Source organism: Petromyzon marinus, chromosome 8 (genome assembly GCF_048934315.1).
Source record: "Petromyzon marinus isolate PM22_M1 ecotype Great Lakes invasive population chromosome 8, UKy_Petmar_22M1.pri1.0, whole genome shotgun sequence".
NCBI classification, from domain to species: domain Eukaryota; kingdom Metazoa; phylum Chordata; class Hyperoartia; order Petromyzontiformes; family Petromyzontidae; genus Petromyzon; species Petromyzon marinus.
The window spans coordinates 11,311,413-11,334,529 of record NC_133674.1 but is presented as its reverse complement, the minus strand read 5'-3'; the positions used below and the strand labels follow the sequence as shown (position 1 = coordinate 11,334,529).

Genomic DNA, 23,117 nt, shown 5'->3' with positions numbered 1-23,117 from the left:
ATGTGGAATCAAAAGACACACAAAAAGCAAATATGATGATTGGGTACCTTTTCAGAACTTCTAAGTACACGTACCCCCACTATCTAAGCCCAAATAAAGCACTTACAGAGTTTTGGGCAACTCTTTAATCAATAAGGCAGATTTTCAATAGGTTAATTCCATAAGAGTAACACAATTTTAACTATAATTACATTTATATTAAATCATCTTTCCGAGAGTTATCATGAACCTGCGTCACAGACGGACAGCACTAAAACATGGACGCTTTTAACTTTAGTTGGAAAGCCTAACAAATATATGAATCCATGCTTTTCAAAATGTAATTTTAGAACAAAGTATTGTATGTGAAATCAAATGTTCTTGAACACACGAACATACGCAGTGAGTAATTGATCACCCATAGTTAATTCGACAGAATCTGCCTGGAGCACACTGGCACGAGCATGACTGTGCGGACTGTGTTCTGAACAGGTAATGGGCGCTAGCTGTGACCTCGCATTCTGCATGGGTAAACAACATAATGATAGGCCACAGCACAGGCTTCCCGTGCCAAGGGAAAATTCTGCTTTATTTTGCCGCTAATGGTCTGGAAAGTACAAGCAGAGAGGGACGGTGTTCTTTTCTAGCACAGTTGGAGACAAAGCAAGGTTGGTTAGAACAGGGAAGTGGTTTTTATATAAGATAATTGTTCCCATCACAACCATCTGCTTTCTGGAATCTAGATTTATTTACAACTGCCCTGAAATTATTTCAGGAAAACACAATTACTCTACTGGGAAAGTAAACAAGCCAGTAGGGTCCCACTGATAAACAGACGTTTAACCAAGGCTCCCAATTATGTTTCAGTGGCTCACACACTAATATCTTATTCAATTTGTTTTCATAAATTGCTTGCCTAAACGTAGTACCACGTCTCGACATATATACTTTATTGTCATTTGACTTGCATAGACACATATGTATAAATAGTGTTGCCTGAGGCATAAATTGCATTTTCTTTCAATATGCACACCTAAATGTACTGCATAACCTCGTCACATTTATCTTAGAATGAGGTTTTAAAAGGTTTCTTGGTTTGAATCCCCAACCTGCTCAGTAAATATTGAGGATGCTCAGCGAGCATGCTGTCAGTTCTAAAGTAGGAGGTAAAGAATCATTGATATTATGCAACATTATTGCTAATATCGTGGCCCAAAGTATTGAACTATCTGCAACTGAAGATTACGAATAATGGATCAGCACTCATCTTCATTAGCAGTCCTGAAAAATCCACATTTGCATAGTGGGTACCAGTCTCTCTATAGCATGACTATTGTTGACTTTTCACAAAGTGGTACGAGTTCTATCCACCCCAGAGGAAATGTTAGGCTAACTATAACACAGTAATGGATTGTTTTTGTTTATTTATAACTAACTCTTGTGTATGTTCTGCATCATGAATGAATGTCTCCCCACACCTTTTGGACACTGGGATTGTTTGACCATAATTCACAATGCTGGTTCTCTAGAATACATTCAGCAAAATTAACACACCTAGCACAGTATTAACAACACCAACGTCGTCCTAAGTTTATAGGTATATATTCCAATATAAATGTATGCATCCCACGCTGATCACAAGATCATCACTTGTGTATACATTTTACACAAATTATACATATATAGAATAAACAAGAAGATACAGAGAAATTGCATAATGGATAAGAGTGTGATGCAAATGCAATTACTGTATGCAATGACAAAAATACATTGTAAATCTTCAAGCATGCCTTAAATTTGACATGCTACTTGTGGAACTAATTTTTCATGACAAAACGTCAAGTATAATTCTCAAACACCGGATATTAAAGTATCCTATGCAAGGGCATTGCATGACAAAATGCCCAAAGTTATACAATAAGGAGAGAAGGTGATCAGTTAATGTCCTATGTGTGGTGTGATATTGATTGCTGAAATAAAAGTATCAATATTTATTAGATAACACACCCCTTTATGTAAATGCTTACAATTCTCAGTATCTCTATATCAAGGGAATCCTACATGTAATATTAGTGGGGGGTTTGATCCAGATATTGTCTCATATTCTGACTCCACCTACTGTTCACTAATTGGCTGGATGTTGTGGCACATTAACATATTTTAATTATCATAAGGGCTATTATGGTTAAACTTAATCGTTTTAATCTCATAAGTACCTCTTGTTAGCACAGTTGGCTACGTACGGTGCAAAAGAAGTTCAACATATATACAAGTAGGCTTGCATGTTTTGCTATTATTAATTGCCCGGGCTACAGATGTATGCTTGACATTTAACATCAGCCTTGTTATTATAGAAGGGGTAGACAATACAGGTCACCTTTTGATTCCTGGTGAAAAGCATTACCTCTGCATAATTATATCAACGACAGACTAACACCAATATATAGGGATAAGCATCATGATGTGATTGATGGGGTTAATTACAAAATTAATATTTTTAATTCCCAGAACAGTCCATTTTGATGTGGAAATACTCAGCGGATAAATAACATTGATGAATAATGTTATATCGAAAATATCTATTCTCACTAAACAAGTCACTAATGATCAGTTAGATATATGTAATTGGAGCAATTCACAACGACATAAAATATTAAAATAAAGCCAGTCTTAATCCCCTGGTGTGTAGACTTTCAGGAAGATTATATCTGTTAAAAATAAAACAAATTCGTTCCTTATTTTCCAAAATAACACTGTTGACATTCAACATCCATTCTATAGGGGCCTCTCTACCCAAGGGTCACCCCACTGCAAACATCTGTAAGCTGCTACTATCACGTGATTATCATGGTTGCATAGTGTAATGCTCATCACTCACCAATGCACACAGAGCAATTCTATATTTTCCCGATATTTTCTGCAGGGAATTGTGAAAGTAAACAACCTGCTGCGTGGTATACATTCAGGCCCCTGACCGTTATGCACAAGAGGCTAATGTGTAAAACTGCCAAATTAGAAATACCAGATCTGAAAATGAACCATAAACAGACCATAACACTGTCAACAAATGTCCCCATATAATCACTGTGCCCCTCGTTGCTATTAAACGCTAGATGGTTATTCTGCAAGGACTCCTACCTGATTAAATAAAGGACTGTGAATGGATGTGATCATAGTCTAAATATATTCATAAATATATCAGCAAGCACAGCATATTGTATGGGTATGGGCAATGTAGATATTTTTTTACACTGCACATTGAGCGCGGTAAACACGCTTTCACTATTTCACAAAAAAAACCATTGACAGTCGTACTGTTCATATATTAACCTTAACGTACCTTGTACATTCAAATATATATATTGAACCTGCTCACACTGCACCCTGAGGAGCTCGTGCAAAAGCTAGGCATTTCACATGAAAAACAGACTTCTTAGAATATTCCATTTTCCCTGGTGACCCATAGCCTGAAAATGCGCTGCGTGCTTAGAGTGAAGCTATGACATGTGCAAATATATCTGCCGGCACTGTGCATATGTTGATAGAGCATCTCGGATATTTTCTTGAAAGGGTGATTTAAGTACACTGACAATCCTTCATTCGCCAAACGATTGCACCGGGAGCTTTGTGCATGCAGGTGGCTCTCAGGCGTAAAAAAAAAAATCACGCACTTTGTCAACATGTGGACACCTACACATGCTGAGCTGACCAGCTCTGCTTTGTCAATGTGTAAAGCACGTTTTTTACAAGTCGCTACACACGTATGTATGTTGAACTTCTTTCGTACCGTACATAGCCGACCGTGCTAATCGGAGGCGTTGTAGGAAGTGGCAATCTTTTCAAGAGTACTGGATATATATATTCTTGGTTCTTTCGGTAAAGTCACGTAGAAGGGAAACAATAAAAAAAAATATCAAACAATATGTTTGACTGTTTCACCATGGGCACTCGCTGTAAGCCATCTTGTCATATATGCCTGCCAACAACGTGCCAGTGTGTGTATGTGGGTTAGATCCCCATAGTCATTGGTATTGGGGAGGCTTTAATAAGCGAAAATAAACACCTATCATCACTGCACAACCACCCAAAATATATACGTAGGACTATTTATGAGAAAAAAAATCACAATGTGTTAATTTGGCTGCGTACATTCCCAAAGATGATGAATTCACTGGGGATTTGCACTGATTATTCATAAATCGTACAAAGTGCATCTACAGATTTAAAAAAAATAATACCGTAAGACTTGAAACGACAGTGGTACGATGGGGCAGACATGGTAATTCATGGGCTAAGCCAGCACCACTGAAATCTCAGGTTCAGATCCCAACCAGGTAGAAGAGATAAAGATATTAAAACACGTTTTCAAGTGCAGTGAGTTGATGATTATGACCTAAACTTAGATGTTTTTTTTATAATTACATTGCCTAGGTTACTTTATTATTAATTAAATGTCTTGACTTTTACATATTCCTAAGTGTTAGGCATTCATACACATTTTATTTTAAATTCAACGAGCAGAGCCACAACATTTAACATTGTAACATTGTAAATGTTGTGGCTTTACAATTTAACATTGTAACACTGTAAATGTTGTGGCTTAGCTCAATGCATTTTAAATAAAATGTGTATTAATGCCCAACACATTTAACATTGTAAGCGTTGTGGCTTTGCTCTTTAACACACCGGTGTGCTGGACTAGTAACGAATTGCCACATTCTGTTTACGTGACAAACCAGTACTAAATTGACTGTGTCGAGTGGTGGCGGGTTTAACAACACATTTATATATTTATGCGATCTAACCCCCAAAAAACTGTATTATGGATGATATTGGTCGCGAAAGCCTACACGTTAAACTGTATAAATAAAGGTTAATCAATTCATTGATATTCACAGCCCTTTGACCAATGCTTACACAATCATAATTTAAACATTCTTGTCAAGTCTGCGTCTTAGATTTGCATCGAATGGTTTTGACATCAAAACCCACTTACATAGAAGGGGAACTGCTACATTGAGATTGCATGGAGAGAACAGTAAACCACAAACGAAAAAGGAGTCAGGCAAGGAAATTAACTTGCTCACCAATGTAATATACAGTGATGTTATGAGATAGTCGACAAATTAGATTGAATAACTAAAATGTTCAAACATGAAGGGACAAATCTTCATTTTAAGTTTTCGTGACTGCAGGAATCCATACTCTTTGGTTCTTTCTGTAAAGTCAAGTAGGTAGAAAAATAAATAATAAATCACGACGTTTCGATCGCAACACAAGCAATTGTCATCAGGTAGAAAGACACAGCAGTAGAACTGCTGAACAATGAAGGGCTGTTGCAACACGAGGTTATATATACGTTATAACCTATTGTTGCAACAGCCCTGTATCTTTCTACCTGATGACGATTGCTTGTGTTGCAGTCGAAACGTCGTGATTTATTATTTATTTTTCTACCTACGTGACTTTACCGAAAGAACCAAAGAGTATAAAGGGACAAAGTTTTAGCCATCTCAGATTTGCCGACGAGCAAGGAAAATTAATTACAACAAACGGCTGAAGAAGTTCGCAAATAAGGCTGCAAAGTTGAACTCGCAATAAATATGAGCAAAACTAATGTAATGTTCAACATGTTTTCTAAACACGATATAAACAAGCAAACAGTTAAAGGGGACATAACTCAGAAGCGCAAATGGATGCAAGCATTCAAAAATCTATCCCCTGTCATGCCAGTTGTCTGGAAGAAAGACAAACAAGTGACATCATATTCTAAACCTTCGGCAGACATCTGAGCCTGTTAAATCTTGCTATGACTGCAAGTCACCTTGGCAACTATCTGAGACAAGCAGTTGGGGGGGGGGGTCACTGACCTCTGAACCCCCAGCCTGTGCGCCAGGAGCCTCCAGTCGTTGCCGCGGGGGTTGGGGGAGTCCAGGCTGCTGCACAGCTTCTGGCGGATGGAGTAGGGCAGCTTGAACGCCTGGGGACCCACGAGGGCCGAGCCAGCAGAGATGATCTCGGGAGATGATCGGTCTCCATCTAAGGGTTCCTGTAAGTAGAAATGTTTATCAATTGGTTTACATTCATAATAGTATAACAATTTGTTTTTTTTATATATAATGCCCTTTAAGCCTGGGTATTTCAGGGCACTTTATACGTGATAACATTTACATTTAAGTAAAATAAAGCAACAAATAAAATACACAGTGTGACACCATTCGTTTAATTCGACATGATTTAAACCAAAAAAAAATACTCTTGTAATAAAAGGGTGAATTATTTGATGGACAGAGTGAATAAGTCTAGTGTCTTTTAAACTCCCCCTCATTGTCTCTTCTAAATGGAATATCTTCAATTGCACCTTTCTACACCATCATCTACCCTGCAGACTTCAACGGCTCAAACTCCAAAACCCATTAAACATATTTTTCACTGTTGGTTTCCTTGATGCACTCGCCATCTGTTTTACACATCGCATTGAGATGAAGTCGTATTTAGACATTCTGTAAATTCAAACTGTAATTGCACTGCAGAAAGCTGATAATAAGAAGGCCGTTTTCCCACCTTGGTTCATTCCCTTGGAGTTTTAAGAATAATATATTTTTTTACAATTCTAAGAAAATTGGGCAATTTTCAGTCCGATACTTAATATATATACAATGTAATTAAAAAACAATGCAATTAGCATTAATCTTTGTCTGGACGTGTTTTCCCTTTGAAAGGCACTCGTCATTTTCGCACCTCTCTGATGAAAACTATTTTTCGCCCCAGGCTATCTTCCAATTTCGCCAGATTTATTTAGTCACTATCACCTATTACATGATCTCACATTTACATGTCTGTCAAGACCAATTACCATATAAATGCCAAAACAGAAAACAAATATATTGGAGCATGCACGTTTACGTAAAAAAATACAACGTAAGGCAGTCCCCAAAGCCCAAAACAAATTAGTTAATGGAACTACTGTATACCATAATGCATGGTGCCAAAAACCTTCAAAACAACAATTTCAATTTATAAAGTGCATAACTGCAATTTCACATCAAGAGGCTTTACATATTTTAAAAGAATTCTGGCTGCAACAATACGCCTATTTTAAGTGTTGTACACATAACCTGTGATTGCACTCACGACAATTTTGATTTCTTAGGCAGCCATTAGCATTTTCCATAACATAAGGAAGGTGATTCCATGATCAGTCGCACAAGACGTCACATTTACAATAAAACGTCCTACCCTGGGGGCATAAACACCGAGCACCACTACTGATTCCCTGTGCCCATTGCGGATGCAAACATGGACTCAACGAGGTGACCAGATCACTCAAAGTAAGCAGATTCTAGAGACTTACAGCCACCAAATATCACGGAAAGAAAATCGTACAATACTGAAAGAGGGGATTAACTACATGGAGATGCATTGTCTTGAGCGGTAAATAATTACGCAATTGACAAAACCCATGCCTTTAAATGCCATGGAAGACTCGCAGATTTCGCAGGGCATCTACCTCAACAAGAGGGTGATCTTGAGAAAACTAGGACAACCTCAGAATTTCACCTGTGCTGATCGGATGAGCCGAGTGTACTGCAGGGGGCATCATGGCCGGTGGAGCACGAAGGCAGTTCTGATTGCTCACACTCTCATGCCTCCTCTAAGTGGATCATCAGTGAGATATGCACCTCGTGAAGATGGTCACCACTGTGCCGCTGGCACAAATTTTAAATAGATATCCATAGAAAACCTCCAGGTGTGGAGTCTGTGATTACACTGCCATGCTAGGCCCCAGATGTGAAAGCACTTGGGGCGTCTGGTGTGGAAAGTCACGTGGGCTTTAATCTGGTATGCGAGAAGTGGTACGTGTTCATGTACCCAGTGCAAATGGGTTGTTAAAATAGCACTTATGGTATGGCTGGGCACGGCGTCACGTTCATGACATTATGGGAAATGCCAATGGCTGTCGATAATAAATGCATAGTCACAAAATATATTGTCAGCTTAAAAATGTAAATGATCAAATATAGAGTATCCTGTATGAGACATTTAAAAAAATGGATATCAAGGTAAAAGCCAAGACACCACCTTGGCCAATTACAATGATGCCACCATAATTTGGCTACTACTTGTATGAAAATGTATAGTGCTGTATATTGTATACTGCATTTGGATGTAATTTAAAAGTGAAAATTAGCATGCTCATTTATCTGTGAGATGTTTTGTTTAGAAATGGTGGCCTTGCCTTAAAAAAATATGAAATCACACACATTGCACACACGCAAATATGAACAGGGCTTTACTGTGCTCTGTGATAAATGGCAGTTGTTAATTTTGCATGGAAGTCTATGTATGTATGTTAAACTTATTTCGCACTGTACATAGCCAACCATGCTAATCGGAGTTGCGCGGGAATGGCAACAAACTAAACACAAAAACATCGAGATACATGCAAAATGAAAATGATATTACTATGACTTACATTTCTGATATCAAGACATCAACAGCTTTGGCAACATGAAAATAGCACAAGAGTGGATTAATTGCACAAGAGGCTTGTATTACACAGACAAAAAAAATATATACGCAGGATAAAAAAAGGAATTAAACATTTAACATTAATTAGTTGATAAAGCTAATCACATCAATTGTAAATGTCATTACAGAAAGTTAAATCCGTAGCTTTCTCCCTGTGAGTATTGTTTGTAAACAAAGAAAGGTAAACACTTGAAGACTGATTCTAAAGTGACTGAATGAACAACAGCTGTTCTTTGTATGGCATACGCCAAGGTAAGCCTCACGACCTACGTACCAACAGCAGCCAATCGATATTGCAAAACCTTTCAAGCACTCAAGTGTCACAAGCTGCCCAGCCTGAACACCGCCACTTGCAATTACTAGCCACAAGGCTCACAAGTAAGTTCGGTTAACTCCACACTTTTTAGAATGCCCACAAAAGCTGCTTTTCAGGGAGACTTGGAAGATGATAAAGTTGATAAAGGAGCGGAGCTAACCGACCAGGCTGCCGTAACCTGCAATTTTATTCACCAAGTGTCATGCCTTTTGACTTAGGCTTGGGGAGGGCAGCACATGTATGCCCCACATCTGCTCCTAAAGAAAAAGTACATTCTACAAACCTGAGCAGCATTGTTCCATTCCCTGTAACGCTGGAAGCCTTTGTGGTTATATAGATTGAGGTAGATATTAAACACCAAAGTGAACTATCTCCAGTAAGAAAACATAAAGGACCTTGACAGTCAATTTCCTTTGCATCGTGCTGGAAAAGGTCCTAAAGGAATTTGAAACTCAAGGCCACTGTGTCCCCTTTAACCATTGATTTATCCAAATCTTTTGACCACATCGACCATTTCCTTGCTACAAAACAAAATCCCACAAGAGCGTACCATATTAAGGTCCTTGATAGCACAAGTGAATAGCTTCCTTCGAGAACAAAGGAACATATCAACACCATGCCCAAGCGTAGCATTGACACGAACTCACTCACACAAGCACACAGAAACCCAAACTATTGTTATTTTCTGAATATGAAACATGAGGCTTTGAATAATGATCATTGTGACGAAAAGTTCAGTTGATGCATTATTTGCTATCAGTCAATACTGTCAATTAAAATATAAGGCTGCTAAAGAAAGAACGCATGACAGCAAATGGTAAGGCTTGTGATCTATAATCTAGTGTGTGTGCTGCACATCAGCTGCCTATCCTTTTCCATAATAAGCAGTGCACAGGAGTTGCTGGTGAACCACATAGTGCCATTTTAACTACAGTCAATTGTTTAAGTTGGTCTAAGACGACAACACTTGATTGGTCCTACAGATATTTATGGGCTGTCACAGAGTTTATAGACTAATTCATGTGAATATCTAAGCCCATATCTGAAGTAATCTAGACAATACATGCCCAGTGCCATATTTCACAATATTAGACCATTGTATTGCTGTGAAATAATACAAAATTATGTTTGAAAAAAATAACAATACATGTCAATATAGAATGTTATTATGGTTCATTATTGATATATCTCGATAACAATTACTGCTTCCCATAAAAACTGTGTGTATATACATTTACTCATTCATTTAAACAAAGAACATGCATTCATATGAGAATATGAGGCTGCGCTGAAAACAAATGGTCAAAACTATTGTAGTAAATATAATGAAGTTCTTCTATGCTGGGTAAATTCCCTTAGGCCACAACCCAGTTTGTATTACTGCCTCAGGTAACTGTAATGGTGATGTTTATTAAAAATGTATGTCCCACACATATATATGAGTATTTCATGAGTGATAATATATTTTTACAAAAATCAATCAATGTGAAAATCAACCGTGTAGAGTTGCCAGTTTAAATTGAAATAATTACTCCTGTTTGAACTACTGCCTATTCTGGTGAAATACCTAGGGCATTGGCTATAGTAAGGATAGAATAGTGCTTAATTTGCTGATATTTGGTATATACTGCATGTACATATATTCTTATATGGGATGGAAAGGAATTGATTATCCAATCAAAGACACATTTTCATGTGGCAATCATCCAGTGTATTTCTGCCAATATCAATCATCAGCTCATCTGCACATTATTTGTGACTTGTTTTTTCAATTACTTGTACATATCAATAACCAATAATACAACAAAATACATATGTACTTTATATTATATAGTACCTCCGATAAGTGCAGTTGGCTAACGTACGGTGTGAAAGAAGTTGAATATATCGATATATAAAAGGGAAATTTGTGAATATGTGTGTCTGTTCTAAATGTTTAGCATACTTCCCGACATGCAACAAACTTGAAATGTGGCATGTGGGTAGCTTCCAGACTTTACACAATGAAAAAAGTATAAAAATAGACTTTTGTATTTTGGGGAGGGGGGGGGCAATAATGGATATATTTTGCACGGCAAGTGAGCGGTGACGTTACATTTGTGACGTCACATCTGTGATGTCACCCGCATGCGGCAGCGTTACGCAGTGTGCCTGCTGACGTCACGCATCCCCCCCCCCCAACCCTCCGCGTAGGCCCTGTATCCCGCACAAATGTGCGGGATGGCTGTCTCGATGTTCTAAGTCAACGCGACTCTTTTCAGCTCGCTCTTAAATATAAAGCAGAAAATGCATCTGTTTGTGTGAACGCTGAGCTCTGACGGCATCAAATTTGTACAGCTTATGCTGTCTGGAATTTCGAAGGGAACGCGACAATTTTCAGCTCGCCACGTCATTCCCTTCCCGAGTTGCCTGCTTGAGGTTCAATTTCCTTGAGTGAAAAACATCCGATTTAGTTAAATGTATTTGTTTCGGATTTTTTCTTTATTGCAAGCATCATTTTTTTCAGGGTTTTCCACTAAAATATGAGGGAATATGAAATTAATCCAAGACAAGAATCCAAGTCCCGGGCGAAGCCGGGTGGTAATGCTAGTACATTATAATTGGGTAAGGGCTTGTGTAGCGGTGCCACAGTGATTAGCCACTGCGCTACAAATCTGGCAAAGTCGGTGTACTTCCGAGACATGGGGAAGATAATTGGCTAATACTTTCAGAACCTGTCCTGGACCTCCCTGAATTTAATTCGCCCAAAATTAACATCTAGCGTGGTGTGTGAACAACATTATTTGGGAGACAATAGCGACCAGGCGTGGAGCAGGTTGCACAATCCCCTCGTGAATTGTGAAATAATTAATCAGTGCTTGCTATCAGCACTTGCAACACACTAATATTGATCTGTGATGGATCCTTATATGTGCATTTTCTATACGGTATACATTCATATGAATGTACAGTCCTGTGTGGCTTGCAGCAGGACTGGGGTGGGGATTGGGGGGCAAAGCGGTTCAGATATCACTCGCCACTCATGTGAGATATTGCAGTGCGCAGCGAAATGTGTCAGGGCTAAATATGTCAGATATTTTTGCAGCAGGCACACCACATCCAGTATACCTCTCACTATGGCCATGGATATTAGTCATGTCCAACTCCAGTCTCATTGTGGCTAGAAAAAAATATTCAGTGAGAAATTAAGCCTTGCAGTGCAATATGAAATGCAAAATGACATACAATTGGAAACTCACGTGATGAAACATTAAATTCATCTTCTTTGGTTCTTTCGGTAAAGTCACGTAGAATGAGAATAAAATAATAAATTGATAAAATAAAATAATACAATAATATTCTCACGACGTTTCGGCCACAACACAAGCGGCCTTCATCAGGTGAAGGGACGAGACTGTCTGGTAGGACACTCCAGCGCTGTCCTACCAGACAGTCTCGTCCCTTCACCTGATGAAGGCCGCTTGTGTTGTGGCCGAAACGTCGTGAGAATATTATTGTGTTATTTTATTTTATCAATTTATTATTTTATTCTCATTCTACGTGACTTTACCGAAAGAACCAAATAAGATGAATCCTTGCAGTCACGAAAGCTTAAAATCGAAACATTAAATTGTCTCATAACTTACCATGGTGCTTTCGACATCCAGCTGTGTACAATTGCAATTACAATTTGTTTATATATAGTGTGAAAAAATACCAAGTGTCTATGCTTTACAAAATAATATCAGGGCAATACAAACAAATTGTGCAATTAGGAATGAACAAGTGTAACACGAAACACACAGTTACATCGCATGTAATATTTAAATAATATTATGGAATATTACGGAATTAAAGAAGAATATTACGGAATTAAAGAATATTTTTTTACATCTACGTGGCTTCACCGAAAGACTCAATGAATATGAACATTTAAATAATATAAGTTTAAAAATGTGTGAGAGTTTGAAGTATTTCAAGCATGTGGAATGTCATTTCAGACTGTAGGCGCACAGGAGGAAAAGGGGAGACCATCCCATTGTGCAGGGTTTGTCGTTGGGAGATAATGATGGAAGAAAGTAGGAGAGATTCCATGAATAATTTTGGATCTGAAATTTAGCGAAAGATGCACACGTGAATGAAGAGCTGGTGCAGAGTTCGAGGATAGGTGGAATATAATTCTAGTTTAGGGAGGCTAATAGTGCATCATATCATATGAAGGTGTTGCACACTGCCATAATACACATGAATGTGCAGCTGTGGCATTCTGACTATCATGCATTCCTTGGCATTCCTCAGTATTAATGTGTGTAAATGTTTAAAGAGCTAATAATGCAATCAAACTATTACAGCTATCTTCTTTGGTTCTTTCGGTAATGTCACGTAGAATGAGAATAAAATAATAAATTGATAAAATAAAATAACACAATAATATTCTCACGACGTTTCGGCCACAACACAAGCGGCCTTCATCAGGTGAAGGGACGAGACTGTCTGGTAGGACAGCGCTGGAGTGAAAAAAGCCACGTTCAGATCACGACCTTTAAGCTGTGTCAGAAGAAACAAAGCGGAATTCCTTTGTCAAGGCGCTTTGTTTCTTCTGACACAGCTTAAAGGTCGTGATCTGAACGTGGCTTTTTTCACTCCAGCGCTGTCCTACCAGACAGTCTCGTCCCTTCACCTGATGAAGGCCGCTTGTGTTGTGGCCGAAACGTCGTGAGAATATTATTGTGTTATTTTATTTTATCAATTTATTATTTTATTCTCATTCTACGTGACTTTACCGAAAGAACCAAAGAAGATGAATCCTTGCAGTCACGAAAGCTTTAAATCGAAATTTATTACAGCTATTTCAAGCATCTTGTTCACTTCATCATCAGCTATGATCAATCCACAGCTGGATGGAGTCCTCCCACGACCCATCGCCATCTTGCACGGTCGTGCAATGTAGAAACTTTTTAACCGACGTGACATTATTACACTTGTGACACATTTATAATTGTGACATGTTCAAATGAAAATGTTGTACTATACTTTTCACATTTGACATTTGTGCATACTCGTTCCATAGTTGACACTGTATTTACATGTATGGGTTATTCTGTGGAATTAGATTTCATGTTAAACATTTGAACATGTGTTCTGCTTTATGCACCCTGCATTTTGATCATAGCCTTAATATAGGTTTTTGGGTTAGATCGCAAAAATATAAATGTGTCGTTAAATCCGCCACCACCTAACACAGCCAATAAGAAAGGTTTGTTATGTAAACAAAACATGCCAATTCATTACTAGCACAGCACACCGGTGTTTTGGAGAGTCAACCCACAACATTTACAATTCGAGCACGATATTTCGCCAGTAATTACAACTAGCATCATCAGGCGACAGCCAGAGTTGTGACATCCTCCTGTTTTGGCCTTAAATAGAGGGATAAATCAATATTGGTCATAGGTTTGCCTTGCAAAATAGACATTGTCTTAACGATTTCTTACCCAAGCAGTTACATGTTAATATTGCTCTTTAATCACTACCACATCAGACACCGCAAAAAACAGAAAGCAAAGCTAACTTTGGACCACACAGTGCAATTTGTCCACCTGAATGCATATGTAGTGACATCGTGGGATGTCACTGGGTAATGCTGCCCGAGAGAAGCATGTGGGTGTAGCACCGGCCCTAGAGGGGCTCGGTCAGCGCTGAGTGATAGCGCTGGATGGCATCACGCTTGGCGTGCAGTACCAGCCCGACAGGATAGGTTGTGGAAGTGCCGGCCATAGGAACGGGGTTACTATAGGACATGGCACTCCGGTTGACCCGAGAGAACACGTGACCGGTTAAGTCTACAAAGGGCCCCAGGTGGGGGCTAGGGGTGGTCACGTGGTCCGGGTCGAGATCCTGCTAGAGGGTTCTGGAAGGTGGTCGTGGCCAGGGGCGGAGCTGGGCACACCTCAGAGGATATAAGCCGGGTCCTCCAGAGGGACCGGCCCTGTTGTTCATCCTGAAGAAACCTTCGTCTACGTCCTACAGAGTCTCCAACACGTGGGCCGGGACCCAAGCTGTGGTCTGGTCGGTTGTAGCTAGTTATGGTGTAATTAGCGTAGTTGGCCTGGTGGTCACCACCATAGGTTGTTATTCTGTTAAGGGGTAGTTACCCCGTGTGTTCGTGTTAGTAAATGTGTTGTCTCCGAAGAGTACGTCTGCGACTCAGTTGAACCCACTACACATATATAGGAAGCGAAGCCATGATATATGATGTAGAGGGCTCAGAATCATGAGCAGACAACCGGTAAAGCTGCATGTTACAATCTTAGCCCAGGAAGCACGGCAATTGAGATGAAGACTTTGACAAGAAACGAGCATTTCGTGTGCGAGCCATAACCTGGCTATCAAAGTGTGGAAATCTCGACTGGTGAGCAAAGTGCCACCCCATGACTTTATCCCCACTTACTTCCAGACGCACGAGACACCATGGAAACCAGACACCGACACTCACTTTGGACCGCACAGTGCAATTTGTCACGCCATGAACAATGCATTTTGCTCAAACTCGACGGCGCACATATGTACGAACAGCGCGGTGGTGATTTTCGCACTTGAATAAATATAGGCCAATCGATCACACTGCCAGGACGAACAGGTCGCAATGAAATTCTGAATTTCAGTTAATAATAGATACGTTCATCACGTGCAATTATTATAGCCACAGTCTTTATTCCTTATATATAACAATGAAAAAGGTGTGCGGCCCTTGAGTTACTGTCTCGCAACACCGCTGGTCGAAAGGGATCCACGAGCTCTGGAGAGCTCTAGAGAGTCCATCTACTGGGTGTTTTAGATATATACAGACACCTCAGTAGAGGGAGCTACTCTTTCACACTCGCCAGATGTCTTTAAAGAGGTGGGAGTCCCAACACTTTACCCCACCATATGTGTGGCCTGCAAATCGACCAACTGTGGTTTTACGCATTTAATTAATTGCACGAAATATACTGAAAGTATGAACAGAATTTTAACCCACGACCTTACGATTGTGAGTCAAGCGCCGTAACAACAATGCCAGCTGGCCGAGTTTGAGACAGAGGGATACATAAAGAAAGACTTGAGACGACGAGACAGAGAAAGAGAGTTTGAGCGAGAGAGACAGAGGGACAGACACAGGGTGCTCACAAGTCCACTCATGGTATTCCATGAGAGTTTAAGTGCCTTGCTCAGGTGCAATGTGTGGAGAAGGCGAGGTCCCTGGAGATGCAGAGGGGGTGACTCACGTTGAGCAGGGTTGTGCGCAGCTGCAGCACCTGGCCCTCGCCCTCCAGCTGCTGCACACAGAGCTTGCAGGAGAACTCGGTGCTGCTCAGGCTGGCCCTCTCCAGGGCGAAGGTGCAGTGCAGCAGCCGCTGGCAGCCCGGCCACACGTGCCAGAAGGGGATCTCCTGCACGGTTGGCGGCGCACCACAGATTCGGCATCGGCAAATCTGTTCACTTGTGTTGCTATAGACTTTAGGCTAACGGGTGGTTTGACAACAGCACACATTAGTTTCTTTGTGGTGGAATCTTCGATTGGTAAACATTGTGGAGGTATCAAATATTGTATATACCGGTTTCAAATCCAATGCTGAATGCATTTCATACACATTTACAATGTTTTAAGATTAATGTTTATTTGCAGAGTAGAACAATACAGTATATTCTTTCTTAAGCAATCTAATACTTGAGAAAACTACTAAAATAACTCGGCTCATCATTAAAATTCCAGGGGGTCTATAAAATAGATAACATTTTTGAGGAGTCTGCAGTGGAGGAGCAAAAGGAGATTGTAACGCTCCGTAGGGACATAGAATGTTCACCACTGGCTCAAGGTTGCCAACAAAAATGAGTAGAGCCTGACGTCACTTTTTGATTACGACCAAAACTTAACCTCACGGGTACAACGAAGTGGACATATCATGGAACAAAAATATTTCACAAAACCATCAGTGGTTTATTAAATACGCTACTGACAAAGTGCAGGGACTTTAAGCGTTTTGAGCAGACTTACATATCTCTCGAGACAACTACCTCAAAAAGAGGACATCCTGGGAAAACCAGGACAGGTGGCAACCTTAACCACAACTGGCAGTAATCCTCTTGTGTACCTGCAACTTGCTGTGTACATTGTTCATCCAAAGAGTGTCTGGGACGGCATGCATTGAAAGCTGAAGGTGGCCCGAGTTGGCTTTGAAGTGCAGTGTTGATGGCTCTCCAACCATGTGGCCTCCCAGTCGCTTCTCCAGCTCTACCACTTCCTGAAAGGAAAGATAAGGGTCCCAATCCATCAGGGTGACACGTGTCAATACTTCTGGCAACATATTAAGTGGGATTTATGGAAGTGGAGTCAACATCCCAGGCTGCCTAGAACAGCAATACTGGGTAAGCCACGTCAGCAATATCGCACATATCGACTTGTTTTATTCCAAAATAGAGCAAGTTGTTAATAAAGAAGTAACCCCACAGTTTTGGAGAAACCCATGCAGTGATGAATACATGGCTATAATTCGCCTGCAGAAAACTAGGAATTGAGATCATCATACAGAAGACATGAACAGCAACATCAGCAATCATTGTCTATCCACTGGTCCTGTAATGCCACAATACATCTCACTCCTTCAGATCTCGTCACTCCATCTCTGCACTATTTCTGTTAATGTGGGTGTTTCTTATCACTCCTTTGATCCACGCTTCTTCGCACAAATTTGATTGTTTTCTGTATTTTAATATACATGCATACACACGCAGAATGAATAGATAGTACAACACTTTCAGCACTAAATAGCGGCAGCATTACCAGAGCAACTGTGTAAGCCTTAGTTCATAGCAATATTTTGTAATGTAGGGAAGGCGCCTTCAAAGTTCCCATAGCACAAACTCAGCAGATGAACAGAAAATGCCAGAATATGTGCTGATTTACAGCCATTTGCTATCCGATGCTCTAATCACTGTCACTTTTTATATATGTGCAAGTTTTTTTTTGTAGACAGCTTCTGAATATAGCTTTGTGGTTAAAAATAAGTAAATAAAAGCAATACAAAGTTATAAACTGTCTTAACTTTTTATTCTGTCAAAGGGTCATTGAAATAATTTGTGTTTCCATCCAGCATTATATATTTTTGTTTACTATGGTGGTGCTGTGAGACCATAACCGGACAGTCTCCACACTTGTCAGCACAACAACAAGCCCGAAGACTCAAAACCCAGGAGGACAGCATGTGACCAGCAATACGTCATCATATCTGGCCATTCTCACTTCGCTGAAAAAAACAAACATTTCTTGTGTGCCAACATGCGTGTGTGTGTATGTGCAGTCTACATTTTTATAATGAGGTGTAAAAAGCTCACGGGATCCGTTGACAGAAGCAAATGAAATTTCATTGACACTCATGACGTAGGTAATTTGCCAAAATCGCTCGTGATGTATTGCTTGCTATACGTTTTCACTAATCCACATTTAAACGATCTATGTTTTTTTTTCTCAAGTGTTGCATTCCCGTCACTTTCACATCAGGATACGTCATTAACACACATCTTATACCCTAGCAAGTGTACAAAATAGGATACTGCAGTAATGTAAAATATGAAAGACATGACTGAAATTATTTTACTTTTGGCCACAGCGCCATCAACTCATTAACTAATATTGCGAACCATGCAATTGGATAGATCATTTCCATGGGATATTCATTAGTTAGGGCTGTGGTCTTTCAGTGATACAGACAGTGAGTATTGATGGGGGTTCAAACTTGGGCTTTAAACAAAAAGTACCTCAAAGCCCAATATACAAATTTATTTTCCAAGATCATAGTGATATGTTATAACTACAATGCCACATCTTACCACACATTACACATACGACGACATTTGTTTTCGATATAGCATATATGTGTTTAAATAAACAAATGCAAGTAATATTCACACAATATATATTTCATCCTTGACAGTATAGTTTTGTTTTAGATATCAACAGACTTATGTAAAAAAAACACGTGTCAAAGTAACTCAAGAATTATAGTGTGGGTTTATGTGTCCAATCTGGTTGCATTGAGTGTGACTTTACACCCAGCGAAAATGAGGTCGCTGTGGTTGAGTTAACCAAATTGATTTATTTATGTATTACAATATCTTATTACAGAATAGCTTACTTAAGGTCCAGTCAGTTTGATTACAAGCGTTGCATTTAAGCAAACATGGCAGGTGTGCAGTAGCATTACGTAATAAGGGTCAAGTCTTCTACATGGCAAGATTTTCAGAAACAACGCTCATGAGGGCGGTCACTGTAGCAGCACTCCAGCCTCATTTATACACAATTTTAGCCTTCACATTGCACAGACCACATCATTTATTTCACCTGGACAAAGCAACATTGTGCTCGAGGTAATATTATGTATTCAAAGTCAATTATTGCATTTTCTTGTTTTTTTTTTTTTCATTGAAATGGTGACACTTTCATCGAATAAACCTTCCAAAAAACTGTCTTCTTTTGGCCAATCGTCGAGTAAAAATAAATAAATGCCAAAGTAATATCAAGACCTGTCTTCTTTCATCATTTATTTCAAGGAACAACTGTGTAGTTATGAACTGTCAGGCAACACAGAACACAGTGTGTACTTTGTGTCACATAAGCCTATTGGGTAAAGGTGGCGAGGTGGCCCAGAAGGCTGAAACATATGTCAGGGAATAAGCCAGCACCAAATGAGATCTGCCGTTTGAACCTCAGCCGCCCAACCCAAAGTAACACAGTCAGCTCATGCGTGGAGAGCTTGAAATCCATCATAAATCATGGTAATTGCACTTAAGTTCAGCCCAATTAGCACATCAATTACCATATATTTGTGTGGTACAGGACGGAGCGTCTGTAGCGCGTTCTTGCGGTCTGAGATTATTTTTTACATCATACTCGAAGCAATTTTTTTTGGGAGGATTTCTATGAAGTTTCTTCCAGGATTACATTTTGTATCACAATTTAATGGTTTGCTTAAGTTGAAGTGAACTAAAAAAAAAGATTGAAATAAGAATAGGCCTTACCCTTTCTTGGTAAAAATGATTCGTTTTTATTACTCTGATTGCCAAGAAAGGGTGAAGCCTATTCCTTTTATTTCATCATTTTGATACTGGCAAAAAGGTCCCATAACTAATCAGATGATCATGAATTGAAATTCAAATTGTCAGTTGACACCGTTTGTCGACTTTCCAAGCTTGATAAAAAGAGTACCGCATTGTCGATAGTTAACAGTTACCTTAACATAGAGGGATCAACTGACACCATCACAATGTGCAATTTTTCTAACTTGCTGAGACCCACCAATAGATTTGAGCAGTACCTCACGCTTGTTTGAACAGCGAGCAGTTAGACACTTACATTTTGCCTATATCTACACAAGTGGTGAGAAATCTCTCTGCCCCTTCAATGGGTAAATATGCAGCCCTGGGGTGTCTTGCGCATGCCAATGCTGGCAGAATATCCTCCACCAGAGGGACCTCCAGAGAAAACATTTCTATGGAAGTTTGGCCTCCTCTTCCACGCTGGTCAGGAATTTTAGAAGAGGTGGAAGTACCTACAATTTAGCCCACCATATACACTTTGCTGATCGACCAATTGTGGTGTTCAGATTCATACCGCGTGTGTGGAAAGACGAGGGAAGGTTTTGAGACAATTGCGCATGAAAGAACTGACGACCTTCGGAATGCACGTCTAGTGCTGCTAACACTTACCCGATGGTCGCATCAATGCCCCTTTAATATGACAGAAAAGGCGGTACATTATTCCGGCCATTTCCGTGTATCTGCTCATACTATTTGAGTTAGGTTCTATGAGCACTTTTAAGCTAGCTTTCCCCAGCTTATAAAGTCTTTGGATGAACTAAGCCTTATACAGGTGCTATCATGAAAACGCCACTATTTAGTGTAAAAATGCCATCGTATTTCTATTTGTATTGCACTTGGGGGCGTAATCCCCGGGAGGGGAGCGGCTCTCACCGCGAGGGACTCGGCGTCGTCGTTGAGGCAGTAGAGGCGCAGGCTGTACTCCAGGGAGGGGCACACGCTGGGCGCGAACGCCGCCAGCCTCAGCCGCTTGACGGCCGCCGGGCCGAGCGCCTCCCCCAGCACGGCGTACGTGCCCGGCGTCTCGGTGAGCACGTGGCACGCCCGCTCCTCCAGCTGCCAGTGGCAGCTCGGCGGCCGTGCAGGCTCCTCGCCCAGCCTCAGCACCTCCTGCAATGCCCGTGCACGTGGCTGGGTGAGTGGGTGGATGGATGAAGGTTGGTAGGGTGGGTAGCGTGGGTGGATGAAGGCGAGTTGGTGGATGAAAGCCAGTGGGTGGATGAAGGCGAGTTGGTGGATGAAAGCCAGTGGGTGGATTAAGGCCAGTGGGTGGATGAAGGCGAGTGGGTGGATGAAGGCGAGTTGGTGGATGAAGGCCAGTGAGTGGATGAAGGCGAGTGGGTGGATGAAGGTGAGTGGGTGGGTAGTAGGGTAGATGGGTTAGGTGAATGAGAGAGCAAGCGGGTGGGTGGGTGAATGAATGAAGGAGTGAGTGGGTTAGTGATTCAGTGGGTGAGTGAGAAAAAGAATAAGAAGGTGAATTAATGAGGGTTTGGGTGAGTGAGTGAGTGAGTGGGTTCATGAGTAAGGGAGTGAATGAGTTTGTGAATACGTGAGCAAGTGTGCATCAGATTTAGTGAGTGGGAAAGGATTCTGGTAGTCGAACTCCAGCCCATCACAAAGTTTTCCAACATTCAATTTGGTTTTAACGGTGTTAAATGCTTCCATTTCATAAACTCCTGGGTTACTATTGTTTAAGGTTTTTAGGAGTCTGGGGCAGTGCTCAACTCGGCTGCTAGCCTTGAGCCAGTAATGCAATTTACGCATACTCATTATGAGGATGGATTTATTACAGAACTGTCCAAACATGCATCGCACGACCTTCCTGAAAAATAAGAATTAACCTTAGTGAGACTTAACTCGAATTAATAATGAAGTAATTCACACAGAGCACTAAGTCTAGTCGCTGGAGCTTATGAGAGAATTGATGGGCTCTTCAGGCTACCATATGCCACCGGATCCATCAGAGTCATTGTCCCTGATACAATTTTCCACTGGCACATCTGAACCGAGTCCGCACACGGTATGGAAGGTTTCCTTCCATTGGCTGATTTTCGTGCCGAATAAAAACCAAATAACAATAATACTCTGGCCTCATAAGACATCTGAAACTGGCTCGAGGCCAAGCAAGGGCAGCAGCGAGGCTGACGCATTCATTGCTTGTGAAGTCCTTCAGTACACTATCAGGACACAATGTCACCACATCATCTATAGGCGTCTTGACTCGTTCGTTGCACGCGACGTCATTGGCATGGCTTGGCTGCTGCAGTTCTAGAACAGCATGGCGCCTTCTGAGCTGCACCAGGCTGGCTCGGGACAGCCCCAGCATGGTTCGGTTGTGCAGTAATAAAGAGGTATTTCTTTAGAACTGCTTTTTTGTGTTTAGTTTGTTGTCCTTTCCCTGCACCTCCGATTTGCACAGTTGGCTAAGTACGGTGCGAAAGAAGTTAAACAAACATACATACGTATGAGACACAGGTCATATACATCTTTGAACCCACGCATATCGAGGAGAGGAGGAGGCTTGAGGACCTGGGAGTGCAAGGGCCCTCACCTCCCAGTGCCCAGAGCTGAGCTGTCGCTTGAGGCTGAGGGCCCAGTCCTCGGGGCTGAGCTCAGCGCAGTGGCGGAGGGAGAGGATGACGGGGGAGAGGAGGGGGACGCTGGGGGGCCCGCATGACACCACGGGGCTCAGCAGGGTCTGGCTACCGTCCAGCACTGGCCTGTGAACATCGTTGGCAATGTTAGAACATTTTTTTATATATGTAACAAAAAGTTTTTGAGAAAAGTATAAACATCAGTGGCGACACATGTTAAATATATCAGCAGCACTTTAGTGAAAAAGCATCAACAATTATATAAGCAAGTTGTATGTCTCATTATTGTAAACGAGTATCATGCTGTTTCCTGCATTTGTTTGCTCAAATTAATAGGAGAGGGTGCTTCCTGATTTAAATTAATCAGAGACTACTAATTCGCATGAATAGACACATGCAGTGGGAATTTTTGTAGTATCGGGATTTGTATCTGATGTAAACCGTGGAGGAAATTGCCTTATAGGACTGAGAGTAACAGTTTTCTGCGGGTTATATAACCAGATATTTACAACAAGGTTTGAACGTCTGGGCATATCCACAAAGCTTCATGCAGGGTTCAGGTATATAATGTTCATAAT

The 23,117-nt window shown here is 40.7% G+C and overlaps 1 protein-coding gene across 3 annotated transcripts in view; it reads right to left on the bottom strand.

The window, feature by feature from the left end:
- Nucleotides 1-23,117, bottom strand: part of LOC116940228 (netrin receptor UNC5C) — a 159,813-nt gene that overhangs the window by 26,033 nt on the left and 110,663 nt on the right. For all 3 annotated transcript variants that reach the window (XM_032949714.2, XM_032949713.2, XM_032949711.2), the window contains 5 exons: nucleotides 22,497-22,665; nucleotides 20,816-21,052; nucleotides 16,942-17,091; nucleotides 16,075-16,239; nucleotides 5,850-6,028 (listed from right to left, as the gene is read on the bottom strand). In XM_032949714.2, the coding sequence (XP_032805605.2) occupies nucleotides 5,850-6,028; nucleotides 16,075-16,239; nucleotides 16,942-17,091; nucleotides 20,816-21,052; nucleotides 22,497-22,665 (900 nt within the window). The remainder of the gene's footprint in view (nucleotides 1-5,849; nucleotides 6,029-16,074; nucleotides 16,240-16,941; nucleotides 17,092-20,815; nucleotides 21,053-22,496; nucleotides 22,666-23,117) is intronic.